Genomic DNA, 18,446 nt, shown 5'->3' with positions numbered 1-18,446 from the left:
ACCAGACAATAGCTAATGCATGCTGCAAGGAGCCAGTTGGCCAAATCTCCATCTCTCTCCAGTAACTGCTTGATAGCCTTTACTTACTATGAAGCCGTCTCGAGTGACTCCGGGGGTTCATAAAGGTAAATGAGAAGTAGTCACCCAACTTGGTGTGAGAATACTGCATGCAAATGACAGTGAGAAATCGAGGCTGTCTGGACCACAGCCCTCTGAAACCTCATTCACTATGGCAACTGCATTATTTTAAATGGAGACAGCAAAGTAACTAGGTCCTACATCCAGAAGCTACAAGACTAGCTCACCAGTGAACTGGCAGTTTGAGAGTGGTGGGAGTTCCAAAGCTCCATAAAGACTTGGTACCTTCCATAGATTTGTAGTATAGTTTGAAGTCAGGTAGTATAATGCCTCTGGTTTTTGGTTTTTTTTTCATTATTTTATTTTATTTATTTATTTATTCATTCATTCATTTATTTATTTATTTTTCTGCTCAGGACTGCTTTGGCTATTGGGGTCTTTTGCTCTTCCATATGAATTTAGGATTGCTTTTTCTATTTCTGTGACGAATGTCATTGGTATTTTGATGGGGATTGCGCCGAATCTGTAGATCACTTTTGGTATTACGGACATTTTCACAACATTAATTCTTCCAATCCATGAACGAGGAATGTCTTTCCACCTCTTGGTGTCCTCTTTCTTTCGGCAGAGTTTTGTAGTTCTCATTGTAGAGATCTTTCACCTCTTTGGCTAAATTTATTCCTAGGTATTTTATTCTTTTCATAGTTATCGTAAAGGGGCTGGCTTTCTTGATTTTTTTTTTTTTCCTGCTTATTTGTTGTTGCTGTATGAGAATGTTACCAATTTTGGGGCACTGATTTCGTATCCCGCACGGTACTGAATTTGCTCAGGAGCTCTAGGAGTTTTTTGGTAGAGGTTATGGATTTTTCTATATATAGGATCACGTCCAATCCCGTGACAAGTGACGGTTTGATTTTGTCTTTTCCAATGAGGATGCCCTTTACTTCTTTCTCTTGCCTGATTGCTCTGGCTAGTACTTCCAATACTATGTTAAATGGGAGTGGTGAGAGTGAGCATCCTTCTCTTACTCCTGCTCTTGAAGGAAAAGCTTTCAAACTTTCCCCATTCAGGACGATGTTGGCAGTGTGATCGTCATATATGGCTTTTGTTGGATTGAGATATTTTCCTTCGATAGCTACTTAGTTAAGGGTCTTTATCGAGAAGGGATGATGCTGAATTTTCTCAAATGCTTTTTCTGCATCTCTTGAGATAATCATATAGTTTTTATCCTTGCTTTTGTTGACGTGGTGTATCACATTTATTGATATATGTCTGTTGAACCATCCTTGCATCCCTGGGATGAAACCCACATGATCACAGTGTATAATCTTTGTGATGTGCTGTTGTACTCTGTTTGCTAATATCTTGTTGGAGATTTTTGTGTCTATGTTCATCAAGGTTACTGACGTGTAATTTTTTGTTGTCGTTGTGTCTTTGTCTGATTTGGGGATCAGGATGATGCTGGCTTCATAGAATTAATTTAGGAGAATGGCCTCTGTTTCAATTTCTTGGAATAGTTTGAAAAGGAGTGCTGTTAATTCTTCTTTAAAGCTTTGGTAGAATGCAGCAGTGAAGCCATCTGGTCCTGGGCTTTTCTGTGCTGGGCTACTGTTGATGACTGCCTCAGTCTCATTGCTTCTTATTGGTCTCTCCAGGTTTTGCATTTCTCCTTGGTTCAGTCTCAGTAGTTTGCGTGTGTTCAGAAAGCTATCCATCCCCTCCAGGTTTTCAAATTTGTTGGAGTATAGTTGCTCCTAACAACCTCTAATGATTCTTTGTATTTCTGTGGAATCGGTTGCAATGTCTCCTTTTCCATTTCTGATTTTTGTTATTTGGGCCTTCTCTCTTCTTTTTTAAGTAGGCTGGCCAACAGCTTGTGTAGTTTGTTTTTCCCCTAAAAAGACCAACTTTTTGCTTCATTGATTTTTTGCATCATTCTTTTGGTCTCTACTTCATTTAGTTCGACTCTGATCTTAATTACTGCTTTCCATCTACTAGTTCTGGGATAAGAGTGTTTTTGTTTTTCTACTTATTTGAGATTGAATGTTAGGTTATTTGAAGTGTTTCCATTCTTTTGACGTAAAATAAGCACTTATTACTGGCCACTTATCTTTGACAAAGCCACCGAGAATATACACTGTGGAAAGGACATCTTCAATAAACAGTGCTGGGGAAACTGGATATCCGTGTGTAGAAAAATCAAACTAGGCCCATACCTTTCACCGTACACAAAATCAACTCAAAAGGGATTAAAGACTCAACTATAACAACTGAAACTAGAAAACTCCTAGACGAAAACACAGGGGACATACTTCAGGATGTAGGACTGGGCCAAGACTTTATGAATAAAACCCCAAAAGCACAAGCAATAAAAGTAAACAAATTGCATTATATCGAACCATAAAGCCTCTGCACAGCAAAGGAAGCACACAGACAAGGGGCTAATATCCAGAAACATAAGCAACTCAAACAACCCCACAGCACATAAGCAAACCATTCTGTACTAAAATGGGCAGAGACATTTTTCAGAGAAAGACAAACAAATGGCCAACCGGTACACGAAAAATGTTCAATATCACTAATCATTAGGGAAAGGCAAATCAAAACCACCCTGAGACATCCTCGCACCCCGGTTAGACTGGCTATTTTCAAAAGGACAGAGAATAACAAATACCAGGGAGGATGCGGAGAAAGGGGAACCCTTCTACACTGTTGCTGGGACTGTCAATTAATACAACCATTATGGAAAACACTATGGAGGCTTCTCAAACAACACACAGGACTACCACACAATCCAGCAATCCCACTTCTGGGTACATACTCCAAGTGATGGAAATCATCATGTCGAAGGGATGCATGTTTGTTGCAGCTCTGTTTACCATAGCCAGGACATGGAACCAACCGAAATGTCATCTACAGACAACTGGACAAGGAAAATGTGCTATACACACAATGGAATACTACTCAGCCAAACAAAAGAATGAAATTCTTCCATTCGCAGCAACACGGATGAGCTTGGAGAAAATTATGCTAAGCGAAATAAGCCAGGCACAGAAAGAGAAATACTGTATGCCCTCACTTATAAGTGGGAGGGAGGGTGGGAGAGAGGAAGGGAGACCACAGTAAAGTGTTGAAAAGAGAACAGACCTATAGTTACTACAGGTCAGAAAGGAGGAGGGGCAGGGTGCTTAGGGATTGGTTGGGCAAAGGACACAAAGAATAATTACAATTTCTAATGACGAACACACTAATAATATTGATTTCATCGTCACATACTGCACACAAATACCAACAGTCAACTCTGTGCACCATAAATATCTATAATCAAAATTAAAAATTAAACAAACAAACAAACACAAATAAAGAGGAAGACTTGGTACCTTCACACTCAGTTACTGAGAACATCATAAAGGAGCCAGTGGTATCTGAACACAATGTTAGAGTTCCCTGTGAGGCTTGAGAACGCGCTTCATCCCGGTGCCTTCAGGGCACTGGTGGCTTCAGAAAGCTGATTCCTTGCACACCTCCTTTCCCACAAACCCGACACTCTTAAAATTAAAGATATGCTATTTCTACCCACCCCACCACATTCTAAAAGGTCATGAAGTGACTCTAAGGAATGACAAGGGGCATGACACATCCTCTGTAAAAAAAAAAAAGAAAGAAAAAAGAAAAAAAAGAAAATTACGTTCATTAGCTTTTAATTTTTTTCTGACTACAAAAGAGAGACCTCATTTGCTTGGTCTTTGGAGACGACGAAGTATGATGTCTAAGAACAAACACTTAGAGAGATTCATCGGATTTGTACATCTCACTACAAAAAAGAACCCATCGCTTACATTAGACCTACTCAAGATACTGGAGCAGACTTTTTAAATTAAAAAAACAGTAGTCATTTCAAAGGGAGAAATAAGAAAGAAATGGAGAAAAACCCATTCGCAAAGGCCATCATTATGCATCTTCTTAAAGAATATTATGTAATAAAATAGGAAACTAATGATTCGTACAGATGTGCATAAATCCAAAAGAGGAATATGAAAGAGTAACAGCATGATTTTCCCAACTGAAACTTTAAAAAAAGATAAACACTTGAAATCTGTGTTTCACACACCAAAAGTTCAAATGACTCTACTTACCATTAGCTTGCTACTGTCTCAATCTCCACAATGCTGCCAAGATAGCATACAACTTCACCTCTGAATATGCAACTATATTCAGGTTAGAAAGATGAACGATGCTCACTTACGACTGCACACGTTCCATAAAGAAATCAGAAAGAAATTGCAAATGTATCGCCCCATCTGTCCAACAAATGAAATGTTCTGAAACAAATGTAGACAGACATAACAATGGAAAGTGCATCAAAAGGAGGATTATGGAAGTATCGACTGTGAGATCTCGTGAAGACGTAATGTCACTAACTGCCACCACGGGACAAGCATACAAGCCATGCCACTGAGCACAGTGCCTTTCAAATAAATTCACTAGTGGAGCCAACATTGTCTTTGCAGCTGGAGGAGAGCACACATTTCCAAAAAAGGGAAAGAGAGGCCATTCTCCCAAAAATCATCCTATGAGGCCAACATCACCCTGATCCTAAAACCAAAGATGGAACAAAAAAAGAAAACTACAGGCCCCTATCCTTGACAAACACAGATGTACAAATCTTCAATAACATATTAGCAAACAGAATGCAACAACACATCAAAAAGATGACACATCATGATCAAGTGGGTGGGATTCATCCCAGGGATGCAAGGATGGTTCAACATATGCAAATCAGTAAATAAGGGAAAAATATAAGGTTCAAATAAATAAATTAATTAATTAATTAATTAATTAAATAAATAAAGGAAAGAAATGAGGTTCCAAAAATATAGGGAACTCCTGAAAACAGCAACAAAGAAAAAAAAATTCCAAAATGGACAAAGGACTTGAATAGACATTTCCCCATAGAAGATATACAAATGACCAAAAGACCATGAAAAAATGCTCAGTATCAGTAATCATTAGGGAAATACAAATCAAAAGCATAATGAGAAACCAACTCATGGTCATTAAAATGGCTACCATTAACAACAACAACAAAAAAAAAACTGTTGGTGAACATGTGGAGAAACTGGAAATCCTCTGTACTGTCGGTTTAAATGGAAAATGGCATTGCTGCTGTAGAAAACACTATTACTATCCCTCAAAAATTAAACTCAGAATTACCATATGTTCTGGCAACTCAACCTCTGGGTATATACTCAAAAGAACTGAAAGCAGGGTCTCATGGAGATATTTTCACACCCATGTTCACAGCAGCACATCCGCAGTATCCAAGATGAGAGCAGAGAAATGGAGGTTGGCACTCAACTTTCCCACCGGTCTGGGAATCCCCATGGGAAGCCCGTCTCCAGACACTTCCACAGGAACATCTGGAGTGCCCTGAGGGCTGAACATCCAAAGGTGTACTGTTGTGGAACCTCAGCAGGTGTGCTGTGTTCTCATCGGCAGAGCTTCCACACAGTGCTGCGAGGGGCACGATCTGTGGGAAAGACTCAATTCCTCACCAAAGTTCTCACACAGATTATGTGCTCCCGTGGAGTCATTTCTTGACCTAAAAGTGACTAAAAGGTCAGAAATTAATTCCGCTGCTTGCCATAGGTCTTACCCAGACAGGGAAAAACAGCAGAGCAGCAATTTAGTTCCAAAGCAGTGATCGAGTTCCAGAAAACCGGTCATGCCTTTAGTATGAAGACAAAAAGACGAACCTCTTAAAGATAACAACTGCAAAAATGGTATAAAAGCCAGGAAATACAAAAAGATGTAAATACAAACATTAAAAAAGTCAAAATGTGGTGAGAAACGATGTCAACGTGTAGAGTTTGTTTCTCGCTTTTTTAATTCTTTTTCTCTTTGCAATCAAAGTTAAGTTATTATCAGTTTTTAAAGTTTCAAACTACCCGTTATAACCCTAAGACGTTCGTGGTAAGCCTCACGGTAACCATAAAGCAAAAACATGGAATAGATACGCTAAAAATAAATAGCATAACATAAAAATGTACTACTAGACAGAAATCGCTTCATCACGAAGACAATAAGAGAGGAAAAAGGGATTTGTAAAACAACTAAAAACACGTACAGGGTTTTTCTGAGCTTTAGCCACCTGTTCTCCATTACTTGGCCTAATAATTAAAACTTCCATTATTTACCCACGGCACATCAGACAAACGGACCTCACTAGGTCTCGATTAAACTCGCAATGCCATGCACATATATATATATATACATATATATATATAAATGTATATATATACTTTTTTCTTTTTTCTTTTTTTTTTTTTTTTTTTTTGGCGGCTGACCAGGTACAGGGATCCGAACACTTAACCTTTGCATTACAAGCTGCACTCTAATCAACTGAGCTAACTGGCCAGCCATCCCATACACTACGAATAAACATATAATCCATCCACCTGCTCATGGATATACACACAAACCAGCATCCACGCCCAAGACATACAGAGATGGCTACGGCATACCATTTACAAATACACATAAAACCATGCCCAAATCCCAACCTATCTCAGTCCAGTAGGAACCGGCTTCCACATCCCCAGATACTAACAAAGAACCATAGCACACAGCTCCAATACAGATAAATACACTTCCCCCACTCCCCTCCATATAAACAGAGAACCCCAACTCTCTAACAGATACACGTACGCTCAACTCCCAGAATATATAACCCTACTGAAACCAGAAACACACACTGCCCAAAAACACTCATCCAAACCACCATGCCCCTTGAATACACACACAAAATCGACACACATGTGGCTCTCCACCCGCCATATCCTCCAGTATACCCACAATTACCTAGCACACGACAAATATGCAAACATGCCACCTTATGCCCTCAAATGCACATACATCCACACACTACCTGCAAATACAAAATCGCGGGTACCAAATACTCACAGTATTTGTAGTATAACTCCTCCATCTTCCGGAATACACAACCAGACAAATCCCACCCTGCACCTGCACCTATTCATCCTACTACTCCCCACAAATCATTATAGATCTGCCCTCACCCACTGAAATGCTCATACACATTTCCTGAAGATCACAAAAAACAAACACACAGGACCATGCAGCATACCCTGAATACACAAAAATTAAAACACTTAACAACAACATAATACCCAGACACTAAATGATGGAATTTCTGGTCTTGGACATGTAGGCGACACAGCTGTCTGTCATGAATTTTCATGGCTTTCCAGCAAAGGGGATCGTACGTACGTAAGGCCAGTCCACGGGAGTCTGCAGAGGTCGCAGCAATGGACAGTAGCTGAGCGTACAAGGACTGCTTCCTACAGAATGATGTGCATACAGCAACCCAGCCCGCTGGACGTGCTGAGACAATCCAGACCTATTTCCAGACACTCATTCCCCCTACCTCCCTTACAATCCCTGTATTTATCAGATTCCTTGTTCTGAGCTACCTTCAGAAAGTGCAGCCACTCTACAGCAGGGTTGGCTGAGGGGCACAAAAACTGGTTTGTTGAGAAAGAAATGAAGTGAGTAGAACACCAGGCAGAAGCCTTGCGCTGTGAATCTGAGAAACAACTGGAAACTTGCCTCAGAGGCACACACCCACTGTGCTGCCCCTGTATAATCTGAGGGACCTTCAGAATCCTGCCTACCTGCCAGAACCCTGCACGGTATGTCTCCCCACCCCCACCAGCCCAACTACCCCCACCCCTCCCCCACTGCAGAATTCTGGAGAGCTACATTCTAAGCCTGTTGACATTTAAAATTGGACCCTGAGCATCTGCAGTTGACAGTTTGCTGTCTGGGTCCTGCACTTGACTTTTCTCACCGTGGAGACTGCCGTGCCACCGTGGTCAGTCCCCAAGCCTACGGGGATGGCTTCAAAGGGAGGTAAGTCTGCAGGGTCTGGGGTGTGTTATCACACCCCTGTCACCCCTCAAATCCATGGGAGTTCAAATGTGACACTTGCCCTGGGACAGCTGGTTGGGTGGAAGTAGAGGAAGATAGAGCACTGGACTTACCCAAGGACATCTCACCCGGGAGACGGGGGAAGCCACTGGCATCCTGAGGCTGCAGGGGGAAGGAGGCTTCTCACAGGTGGATCCAGATGCCTCCGGAGAAACCTACCGGGTGATGAGAAAGGACACAGCAGTTGTACTGACTCTTTCCAGAAGGGAAACGGGTGACTTATGTTTCTAAGTCAACACAGGTCAACGTGTGTTTGTAGGCAGTGGTGGATTGTGTCGTGCTTGTGCCACCGGGGGGCTCAAGAACAAAGCCTGAGTCCTGCGTCCTTTCTTCAGACACCTGGAGCTTGTGCTATGGTACTGTCCTGAGGGACACCAAGTGGAGTATTCTAGATCTTAGAGGAGTAGCGGGGAGAAACGGTCTCAGCCAGAAAACCGTTCAGTGGAACAGTTCTCTCTGACCAAGATTACCGTGAAATAACCCCTCCGTCAGTGAGGCTGGACGTCGCTCTAACTGCAGCAGTCCAGTCTCGGCTCACTTCTGCCCAGAGATGGCTTCTCATTCGGTCCAGATCGCTGTTGTCTTTCTTCACCAGGGACAGGGCAGCCAGAAACTGCAAACAAGATGGGGCTTGCTCTTCCCTGAGCTGTTCTGAATTGCTGTCCCTTTGGGGGACACTCGGGTCTTCAGACCCATTCATCTTCCACCCTGTCTCATGGCCTGTCCTCTGCCCTACATTTCATGTGGAGATGAAGACTTTGCTCATACTCCATGTCTAGCCCATCGTGAACAGGGGACGGATGAGGCGTGCTGCTGGGTTTACAGTGGAAGGTTCTGAAAGGCTGGTTTCCTTTTCGAGAGAGGAAGCAGAGCAGCACACCATTAGGGAGATCTACTGTTATTATCACTGTTATTATTCAAAGTTAGGACATACGTCCTGGTTAATTAGGACCATGTCCTATGGACCTTGCTCTCCTTGACTAGGGTTGACCTGAAATCCTAGTGAACAGGGATGTATCCAGACAACTTTGTCACACTGGCTCATGCCTGGTTCTTTGTGGGCCATGACTGAGAGCTCAAAGGAGAAGGATCACAGAAGGTCTCCATTACCCACGGCCAACTCTAACCACCAGCAGCTGTTCCAGTCTCTATGAACCTCCACTGGGAGCCACAGGGCTCCGCATTTCCTGGCCTTTCTAGTCCTCTGCAGCCCTCTCTGGCTGTGCAGTGACAGGGTCTCAGGGAATTCATCATCTAACTCACAGACCGCCTCCTGACAACAGAGCTGCCTCAGTGACAGCACGAACCACTGTGCAGGGGGACAAGTGTGCCCCGAACCTGGCCCCTGTTCGATGTTTGCTGTGGGTGGTACCAGGAGAAGCATGTCCTCACTGGGCTACTGCATTTTGGGGTACCATCAGGGCTCCTGGGCGCTCGTTTGGGGACACGTTTTGTTCAAGTTCATTTGTTTGGGTTACGACGGGTTGATGAGGAGCATCAGGGAAAGGAGCACTGAGAAAGAGAAGGGCTCATAACCTTGTGAATCTGCTGGCTTCACATAGGCCATGTGGGCGCCTGCAACTGGCACTGGAGAAGGTGCCCTTCGTGGGGGTGCGCACACTGAGGGGCGTTGTGCCGCCAAGCACAGTCCACCCCAACTCACATCGAGGGGCAACCCCACGAGGCTGGCGGGTCCACGTGCCGGGGACACCCTGGGGAGCTTCTCAGAGGCAGGGGAAGCTTAGGTGTTACTTCTTGACTGACAGGGCTCAGAGGGTCTCAGTGAACGAGAAGCAAGTTCTCTAGTAGAATGATCCTCCACCTGAGGGGGAGCATGAAATTCACTCGGGGACAAACTGCACAATTCCCCGTCCTATGGCCCTCACCTGCTGGGATGCCTCGCTCTGGTTCACGCTGACTCTAAGGGAAGGGAGAGCCTCCGCCCTGGTGGCCGCGTCTCCTGCTCATCCGCCCCTCTCCTCTGTCTCCACAGCATCTGCAGTGCTGGGGCCCAACGTGACCCTGAACCCTCCGTTCACTTCCTTCGGTCCGCTGTTTCCCACGCCTGCTTCCGACCCAGTCCCCGGGCCGCCCTGCGAGCAGCCCCCACCTGCCCTCGTGATGTCAGTGTTCCCTCCTGGTGGCCCCCTGGTGCGGTCTGCTTTCCCCAGGACGCCTCAGGGGGTGGGAGCCGCTGGCCATGGCCCGAGTGGGGCCGGGACTTTCAACATCACTGTCCCAGTCAGGACACAAGGGGCTCCAGCAGAGCCCTCTCACACTCAGACCACTGTCCTGGCTCAGGCCCCCCTCACCTGGAGTGCTCCAGGGGCCCTCTGCGGGGGTGCTCAGTGTCCTGCTCCCCTGCTGTTGGCAGCTCCTGCTGTAGGGACCGTGATGCCTGCTGCATCCATCGGGGGCACGCGGGCTGGCGAGGGGTACTGGTTCCCAGGCCACACCCTCCCAGCCCCCATTCCAGCAGCCCAGCCGGCTCAGACCGTGGGCCCAGGGAACGACGGGACACATCCACATGGGGCTGGTGGGGAGGGCGGCAAGGCCCCCTCCCAGGCCAAGGCCGCGCCAGAGGACTCCTGTAACCCCAGGAGTGTTTACGACAACTTCCGACGCTGGCAGCGCTTCAAGTCCCTGGCCCGCGGGCACCTGCCCCAGAGTCCCGATGCTGAAGCTCTGTCCTGCTTCCTCATGTGAGTGCCCTCCTTGGGGGATGGAGCTAATCCCACCGCTCCCACACGAAGGGGAACGAAGGACGGACGAGGAGGGCAGCCTATTTAGGGGAACTTGGATGGAGGTCACGTGGGCGACGGCCCATGCATTCTCAGCAATTTAACTAATGTCCCACTCCGGTTCACGACGTACATTCACGAGCCTTAGGTCAACTGACCCTCAACACCCTGTGAGTCCACCAAACTTGGTTTTTAACAATCACCATCATCTGCACAGAAGACAAAGGCCACAGTGAGTTCCTGGTGTGACATGAGCCACAACTTGGATTTAGGCCTCTGCCTTCACCCGTGATTCCCCCCCGTGTCCTCTCATGCCCAGCACAGGACCTGAGTGCGGATGGCTTCGGGACGTCACATGGAGGGACCCGGGGCAGGGCGGGAGAAGGCACAGGCCACAGGAGGAACCTTACACATGTAGCCCCTCACTCTTCTGGAGAACTCTAGCAAGGAGACTGAGGTAGTCAAGCCACACATTGGGACCTGGCTGGGTCCCCACCACTGGGTTTGGATGCTGCGCAGAGTCGCCTTCTTTATCCCTGAATGCCTCCTAGACAGACAGACAATTCCACTTCATTCGGAGGATGGGAAGATTGTCTGACTCATGTCTGATGCACTCAGCAGAGTCTCTGGCATGTGCTGTCCCTCGTTACTGTTGTTGCCGTTATGATGATGATGATGATGATTAATGTCATCACTAAGAACAGGCAACCTAGAATAGGAAACTGCTCCCAAAGTCACATGTCCCACCACAGGGAGTGAGGGGACTGTGAGCCCAGGAGCCCAGGACCAGGGGCTGAGGTGATGGGAGGCAGCGACGTCCGTAGCCAGGAGCGTTTGTCTTTCCCTCCCCAACACCTGCCTCCTTCCACCTGCAGGCCCTCGTGGTTCTGGGGCCATCACATGGAGCACGTATCCTAGTCCACGGGACACGGGACATGGCTGCATACCTGCCCCGCTCCCACACTGGCTGCCCTCCACGGAAAGCTGCACACAGTGTATAAATTAAAGGGGCCCCCAAATCCTTGTCCCCAATGATTTCAATGTCCCCCACATCCTGAGCAGTCGGAGTTCCCCTTCGACCAAAGTCCCAGGTGCCCTAGGCTGTCCTGAGTCCCTAAATGGAGCCCCCCAGGCCTTCCCCGGTCAGCTCAGGCACCAGTCTCCTTTGGCTCTGGATCCGCGCTCCTGCTCTTCACGCTGAGGGACTCTGAGGCTGTGTCCCCAAGGGCTGCCTCTCTAGAGAGTCACCAGGAGCTGATTAAATGCTCAGTCCTGGGGCCTTGGAACGTGCATTTTAACCTTCCCTTCCCGGTCATTCTAGGCACTTCTCGGTCAGCTCAGGCTGCCATAACAAAACGCCACAGGCCAGGTGCTTTAGACAACAGACTTTCATGTCTCCCAGCTCAGGAAGCGGAAGTCCCAGATGAGGTCCCGGCAGATTCAGTTCCGGGCAAGGACTTTCCGCCTGGCTTTCGATGGCTGTGTCCTCACATCACAGGGAGTTCTGCTGTCTTTTCCTCTTCTCACACTCACAGGGACACAAATCCCATCACGGGGCCTCCTAGTTATCTAATCTAAACCTGATGATCCCCAAAGGCTCCACCTCCAAATACCATCACATTGCAAGTTAGGGCTACAACCTGTGAATTTGGGGGACACACACATTCAGTCCATAACACACAATAATAGTGAGGCCTCAAAGGGAAGTCAGAGAGGCCAAGCAGTCCCTTGGTGCTGAGGTTGACACATGTTGGCTCTCCTGGAGGCTGAAGAGCCCACACTGGGAGGACAGGGACAGGTGACAGGACAGGTGTGATGTGGAGAGACACGGGTGTGGGCCGGTCAGCTGGGATGGAAGGAGGGCACGTGCACTGTGACTGACCCTGAGGACTTACAGCCCAGTGCTTCGGTCCCTGGCCCGGCTGAAGCCCACCATGAGCCTAGAGGACGGAGTGCGGCGGGCCATGCAGGAATGGCAGGGCACGAGCAGTTACGACCGCAGGAACTATTACGACATGGCAGCAAAGTGAGTCAGGGAGGCAGGGCCTGAGGGGCTGTGGGGCGGGCTGAGGGTGGGTGAAAAGGGGGAGGGGGGCTGGTGCGGTGGGCTCATCGGCAGGGATGCCATGAGGAGGGGGATCCGCTAGGTCCGGCCCCTCCCTGGGGACCTGCCTCCCCCGGGGAAGCTCTCCACCCACCTGGGTCCCACCCCGGAATCTCCACCCTCCCCTGGCCTCGGGTCTACCCCTGCCCTGATGCTGAAATGAGGACGGGGAAGAGTAACCAGCACAGCCCAGTAGGGGCCGGCTCCAGCTGTGGGGACCCTGCAGAAGGGAAGCTAGTGACTACTGGCCAAGTTGGGACCACGTCTCCTCACCTCATGAAAAGTGGCCAGAAATGGGTCACCTGCCATCCCAGAATGGGCTGGGGTAGAAGAGCTTGGGCAGGGGAAGCCAGCACCTCACACACCCCCAGACACGTCTCTGGCCTCCCTGCCTTTGCTGCACGGCAATCCACTCCGTGAACACCAATCACCCTCACAGAAAATGCACCCTCTCCTCTCAGCTTAGCTCCCACTTCCTGCAACGTCTCCGGGGCCCTTCTCTCCCAGGCTATTGTCAGGGGCTCACAGTACCAGCCCAGGATTCCTGGATCCGGGCAAGGATTCCTCATGTCATTTGCAGTCAGTCACATCCCTGACCGAGCTTCTGGCTGTCAGCTCTTCTGAGTGGCCCTGGGCAGGGATAGGAGGAGCAGGGTCCCCTGAGGGCCGGGCCTGGGTCACACAGGCCTTGATTCAGGAAGCCCCCCTGGATGTTTTCTGCCCTGCAGGTGTAGGTGAGCCAGCGTACCCCTGCAACTGCTCTGCAGGTGGGGGAGCAGCCCGGCCCACCCAAAGCCCTTCCTCCCCCATCCCTGGCCAGGCCTCCCTCTCAGCATGGCTATGGCTCTCCCCTCTACCCGCCAGGTTCATGGAACTTGAAGCTGAGGAGGAGATGCAGCTCCGGATGCGGCAGTGTGTGAAGGGGCCCCAGGGCCTACCTCCTCCAGCCCCGCCAAAGCTTGCTCCTCCAGGGCCACCAGTCCCCAACGCTGTGCCACGGTCAGGTACGGCAAGCATATTCCCACAGGAGCCAACGCAAAGGCCGAAGGGGGCCTGCGGAGGCCTTGTGCCCTCATCTTGTCCCTTTCCTGCAAGGGGAGGGAGCACCTGCTCTTTCAGTGAGAGCAGCCAGTGAGAACCTGGGGCTCCACTGCCCTGGATCAAGAACTAGGTATTGGCCTGATCCAGTAGTTTCATAGCCGCTATCGGCCTTGGCTGTCCAGGACCCAGTGTACACTCTTCCCGGGAAGCGGTGCTGGGTGCGGAGGAGTCCCAGAATCTTGGTGGCCCCAAAGTCTTTCCAGGTAACTCAGTCTCACATGACCCACCTCGGGTAGTGTATCCTCCCACGGGGCCTGACGTCCAGCCTGGACCCATTTCATGGCCCTCAGTTCCAACCTCCCCCAGTGTGGCTGGAGGTGGCCGCGGCAGCCCAGCCACGCACCTGTCCTCCCTCCTGTCCTAGGGTGCGCTCCCAGGAAGGCTGGCCGCAGGGCACCATCCACTCGCCCGCTGTCACGCAGACCCCAGCAGCTGCCCCAGGCCAAGGCACCCAAGGAGATCCCACCAGAAGCTGTCCAGGAGTATGTGGATATCACGGAGGCACTGCTGGGGCCTCATGCAAATTGGGAGGGTGGAGATATCGAGGAGCAGCAGGAGCAGGACGGGACTGACCCTGACCCAGATCTCCTGAGCTACATTAACAAGCTGTGCTCCCAGGAAGACTTCATCACCAAGGTGGGCTGGCCTGGAGCCCTCGTGTGGGGAGGTTTTCTGGGGAACGGCAGTCCCAGCCCCATGGATTTCAGTTCTACTCATCCCTCAGCTACGGAGCAGTGTGTGTGTGAGGGACAGAGAAAGTCTGTGTATAGCTGCTAGTGGCCATGAGTTAGAACGACCCTGCTGTGTGGACAGGAGAGACAGGCATTACTTTCTGCTTCTCCTCGAGGTCCCCCTGGCTGCAGTTCAATCCCTGCCAAAGACACTCACGCCCCTTTCCCCCTGCTCCAGGTGGAGGCCATCGTCCACCCCCGATTCCTGGCAGCTTTGCTTTCCCCAGACCCAAACTTGGATCCCTTGGCTCTGACTGAGGTGCTGGAGCAGGAAGAAGGACTCACCCTAGCACAGGTAACACAGGGGAGGCAGGGACACCAGGTCACCCAGGCGAGGGAGGGACACCAGGGCACCCAGGGGAGAGAGGGCCACCAGATCACCCAGGGGAGGGAAGGGCACCAGGCAGACCAGGGGGAAGACGTGCCCCTGTGCCCCTGAAGCCCACGTCATTTTGTCTAGTCTTACCCTGCTGGAGGTGCATGGCCTCCTGAGGGGAACTGCCTGGGTCAGAGAGGAGTAGGTGCAAAAGAGCAGGAAGGAGAGGACAGAGCCAGGGAGGGAGGGCAGGGGGCGAAGCTGGAAGGAGGCCCAGCAGGGCACAGCACAGTCACAGTCACAGTCCCTGCCTCTGACACCAAGCCAAGCGTCCTCTCACCTTCGCCACCTCCCGCCCAAATGCAGGGTCTCCACCATCCTGCCAGCCCCTCCCCACACCTGGGGCAGAGCCAGTGAGTGCCACTTTGCTCCCCCCAGCTGGTGGAAAAGCGCCTCGTGGCCCCAAATGAGGCAGAAGGTGTGGGGGCCACCCCAGGTCATGGCACACCCCAGTTGGAGTCACATCCTAAGACTGCAGCTGGCCAAGGAGGAGAGAGAGATGACCACGGCCCCCAAGGAGGGGTCGTCACAGAAACCTGCCCAGCAGAGGCGGCTTCCCATGACCCTCGACAGCGCAGCCGAGACAACACCAACCTGCCCAGGCCCAAGGAGCCTGCCCTCTGGCCAGGTCATCAGGAGTCACGCAAGCTGAGGGCTGCCCATCTCAGCTCCCTTCCCCAGGGCCACAGACCCTCCTCGCCTGGTCTCAGGGGAGCCTGTCCTGTTATGCCTGCGCAGGGCCCGGCAGCCAGGTCCAGTGAGGTCGAGGAGGACCTCCCCAGCCTGGACTTCTTCCTGACCTTGCAGTGCAACCTGCAGCCCTGGGGGCTGTCCCTGAGCCCCGTCCCTGCTCTGCGTCCGGCTCGCCCCTCACGTCCTCAAAAGAGGAGGGGCGACCCACTGGTCTCTGGGAGGAGGAAGCAGCAGCACTGGTGCCAGCCCCTCTGGACTGGATTTGACCCTCACTGCATCCTGCAGCCCGAGGGATCCCAAGCTCCCATCACCCAGTGCTGACCCAGCTGCTCCTCAGCTATGGGCAGGGTCGGGGAGGCAGGACAGGGGAGAGAGGGTGGGGGGGGGTCTGGATGGGGGATCAGGGTGGGGGAGAGGGGAGGCAGCACGTTGGGGGCGTTGTATGTAATAGGGGTTTGTAGATAATTGTGAATAAATGTGGTATTGTTGGGAAATGCCCTGGGACTACTGCCTCTGTTCTCACGTCTGTGCCACTAAGTGGAGACAGGCCTGTGGGCAAGGAAGGATCTGGGAGATGCCAGGCTCCAAGGACCCACCGGTGCCCGACCATCACCTTCTTCTCTAGATTCTGAGACCTGATTCCTCCCCCAGGGCCCATGTGGGATCCTTGACTAAAAGGGTGTCGGCCCCCACATGCAGAGCTGTGGTCATGGGGTGGGGGTGTCCCAGCAACAGTGGCAGGTGGGCAAAGCCGTCCAGCACCACGGTGGCCTGGCTGTCTGCTGGGGGAGAAAGGGGCCATGTCTGGGCGTCTCCCGCCCATCCACCCACGGAGCTCGCTGCTTAGCCCCCAGATGCTCCTCTGCACCTTTCCTCCCCTGTCCCACGTCAGCAGCATCCATGTCCCACCCGCCCCTGTGCCTTTGTGAAGTGGGAAGGAAGTTAACTCTTGGTGGCGGGTCACCTGGCTGCTGCCCCTCCTATTCCCAGGTGGGTCTCCACATTGGAGAAGGCCTCAGAGCTTGGCTAGATTAAGGCGGTGTGGTGTGAAGCTGCACACCACGGCCCTCAAGCCCAGAAACTTCCAGAACATCATGCCATGAAGGTCCTCGTTGGTGGCATCCTCACGGGAAGCCACTATTGTCCCTGCTGTCCAGCTCAGCACGCACATCAGGCGCTGAGGGAAAACGTGGGGATCGAAGGCTGGAGCCCTGGACCCACTCCTCACTAGTTCCCTGACTCTTCCACATTCAGAGCTGTCCTCAGGAGCCCCTCTTAGGTTTCAGGAATGTGGAGCAAGTCATGTTTGGAGGGGACTTGGCCCATGCCCTAGTACGTGAGGGCACTCAGTCGGGCACGGGCATCATCTCGGTCACACCTCGGGGCTTCTGCTGCTACTCCTGTCCTCACCACCTGACCCTTTTGTGGTTGAACAGTTCCCAGGAGGAGGCAGAACCTCTGCTTCCCCAGCACCGTGCCCTGCCTCAACCTTACAATCTGCCCCTGACCCTGCACACTGGGGCCGGCTGGAGGGCTGTTACAGTCTCAATGTTGTGTCCGCCAAATCCGTATGTTGAAGCCCTAAGCCCCATCGTGATGGTATCTGGGGGTGGTGCCTTTGGGAGGTTGTTGGGGTAAGAGGAGATCATAGGGTGGAGCCCTAATGACGGAGATTAGCACCCTTATAAGAAGAGGGGGAGACACCAGAACTCTCTCTTCCCCCTGTGATGACACAGCAGGAAAGGGAAATCAAACCGGAAAACCAACAGTTATAACTCTCACCATGGTCCACAGATTCTCAGTAATGAGTCTCGATATTAATTCCATAGTATCTAACTTTCACCTATACTTTAGAGAAGTGTAAAATTCCCCGAACTTGAGGCCGGCTAGGTGTTGTGAGCGGTCATGTTTTCAAATGCAAGTTCAAGTTCTCCTGACTTTGGATTGGACTGAGGAGGAACATGGACAGACACCAGACAATAGCTAATGCATGCTGCAAGGAGCCAGTTGGCCAAATCTCCATCTCTCTCCAGTAACTGCTTGATAGCCTTTACTTACTATGAAGCCGTCTCGAGTGACTCCGGGGGTTCATAAAGGTAAATGAGAAGTAGTCACCCAACTTGGTGTGAGAATACTGCATGCAAATGACAGTGAGAAATCGAGGCTGTCTGGACCACAGCCCTCTGAAACCTCATTCACTATGGCAACTGCATTATTTTAAATGGAGACAGCAAAGTAACTAGGTCCTACATCCAGAAGCTACAAGATTAGCTCACCAGTGAACTGGCAGTTTGAGAGTGGTGGGAGTTCCAAAGCTCCGTAAAGACTTGGTACCTTCCATAGATTTGTAGTATAGTTTGAAGTCAGGTAGTATAATGCCTCTGGTTTTTGTTTTTTTTTTCATTATTTTATTTTATTTTATTTATTTATTTATTCATTTATTTTTTTATTTATTTTTCTGCTCAGGACTGCTTTGGCTATTGGGGTCTTTTGCTCTTCCATATGAATTTAGGATTGCTTTTTCTATTTCTGTGACGAATGTCATTGGTATTTTGATGGGGATTGCGCCGAATCTGTAGATCACTTTTGGTATTACGGACATTTTCACAACA

General features: G+C 50.2%; 1 protein-coding gene across 1 annotated transcript in view; it reads right to left on the bottom strand.

The window, feature by feature from the left end:
• LOC134381114 (uncharacterized) overlaps window positions 1-18,446 on the bottom strand; it is a 260,084-nt gene that overhangs the window by 55,986 nt on the left and 185,652 nt on the right. The window contains exon 12 of the mRNA XM_063101162.1: window positions 8,142-8,243. Within this exon, the coding sequence (XP_062957232.1) occupies window positions 8,142-8,243 (102 nt within the window). The remainder of the gene's footprint in view (window positions 1-8,141; window positions 8,244-18,446) is intronic.

Source organism: Cynocephalus volans, chromosome 6 (assembly GCF_027409185.1).
Source record: "Cynocephalus volans isolate mCynVol1 chromosome 6, mCynVol1.pri, whole genome shotgun sequence".
In the NCBI taxonomy this organism is placed as follows: Eukaryota; Metazoa; Chordata; class Mammalia; order Dermoptera; family Cynocephalidae; genus Cynocephalus; species Cynocephalus volans.
Note: the sequence above shows the minus strand (reverse complement) of the source record. Positions and strands in the feature narration are given on the sequence as shown.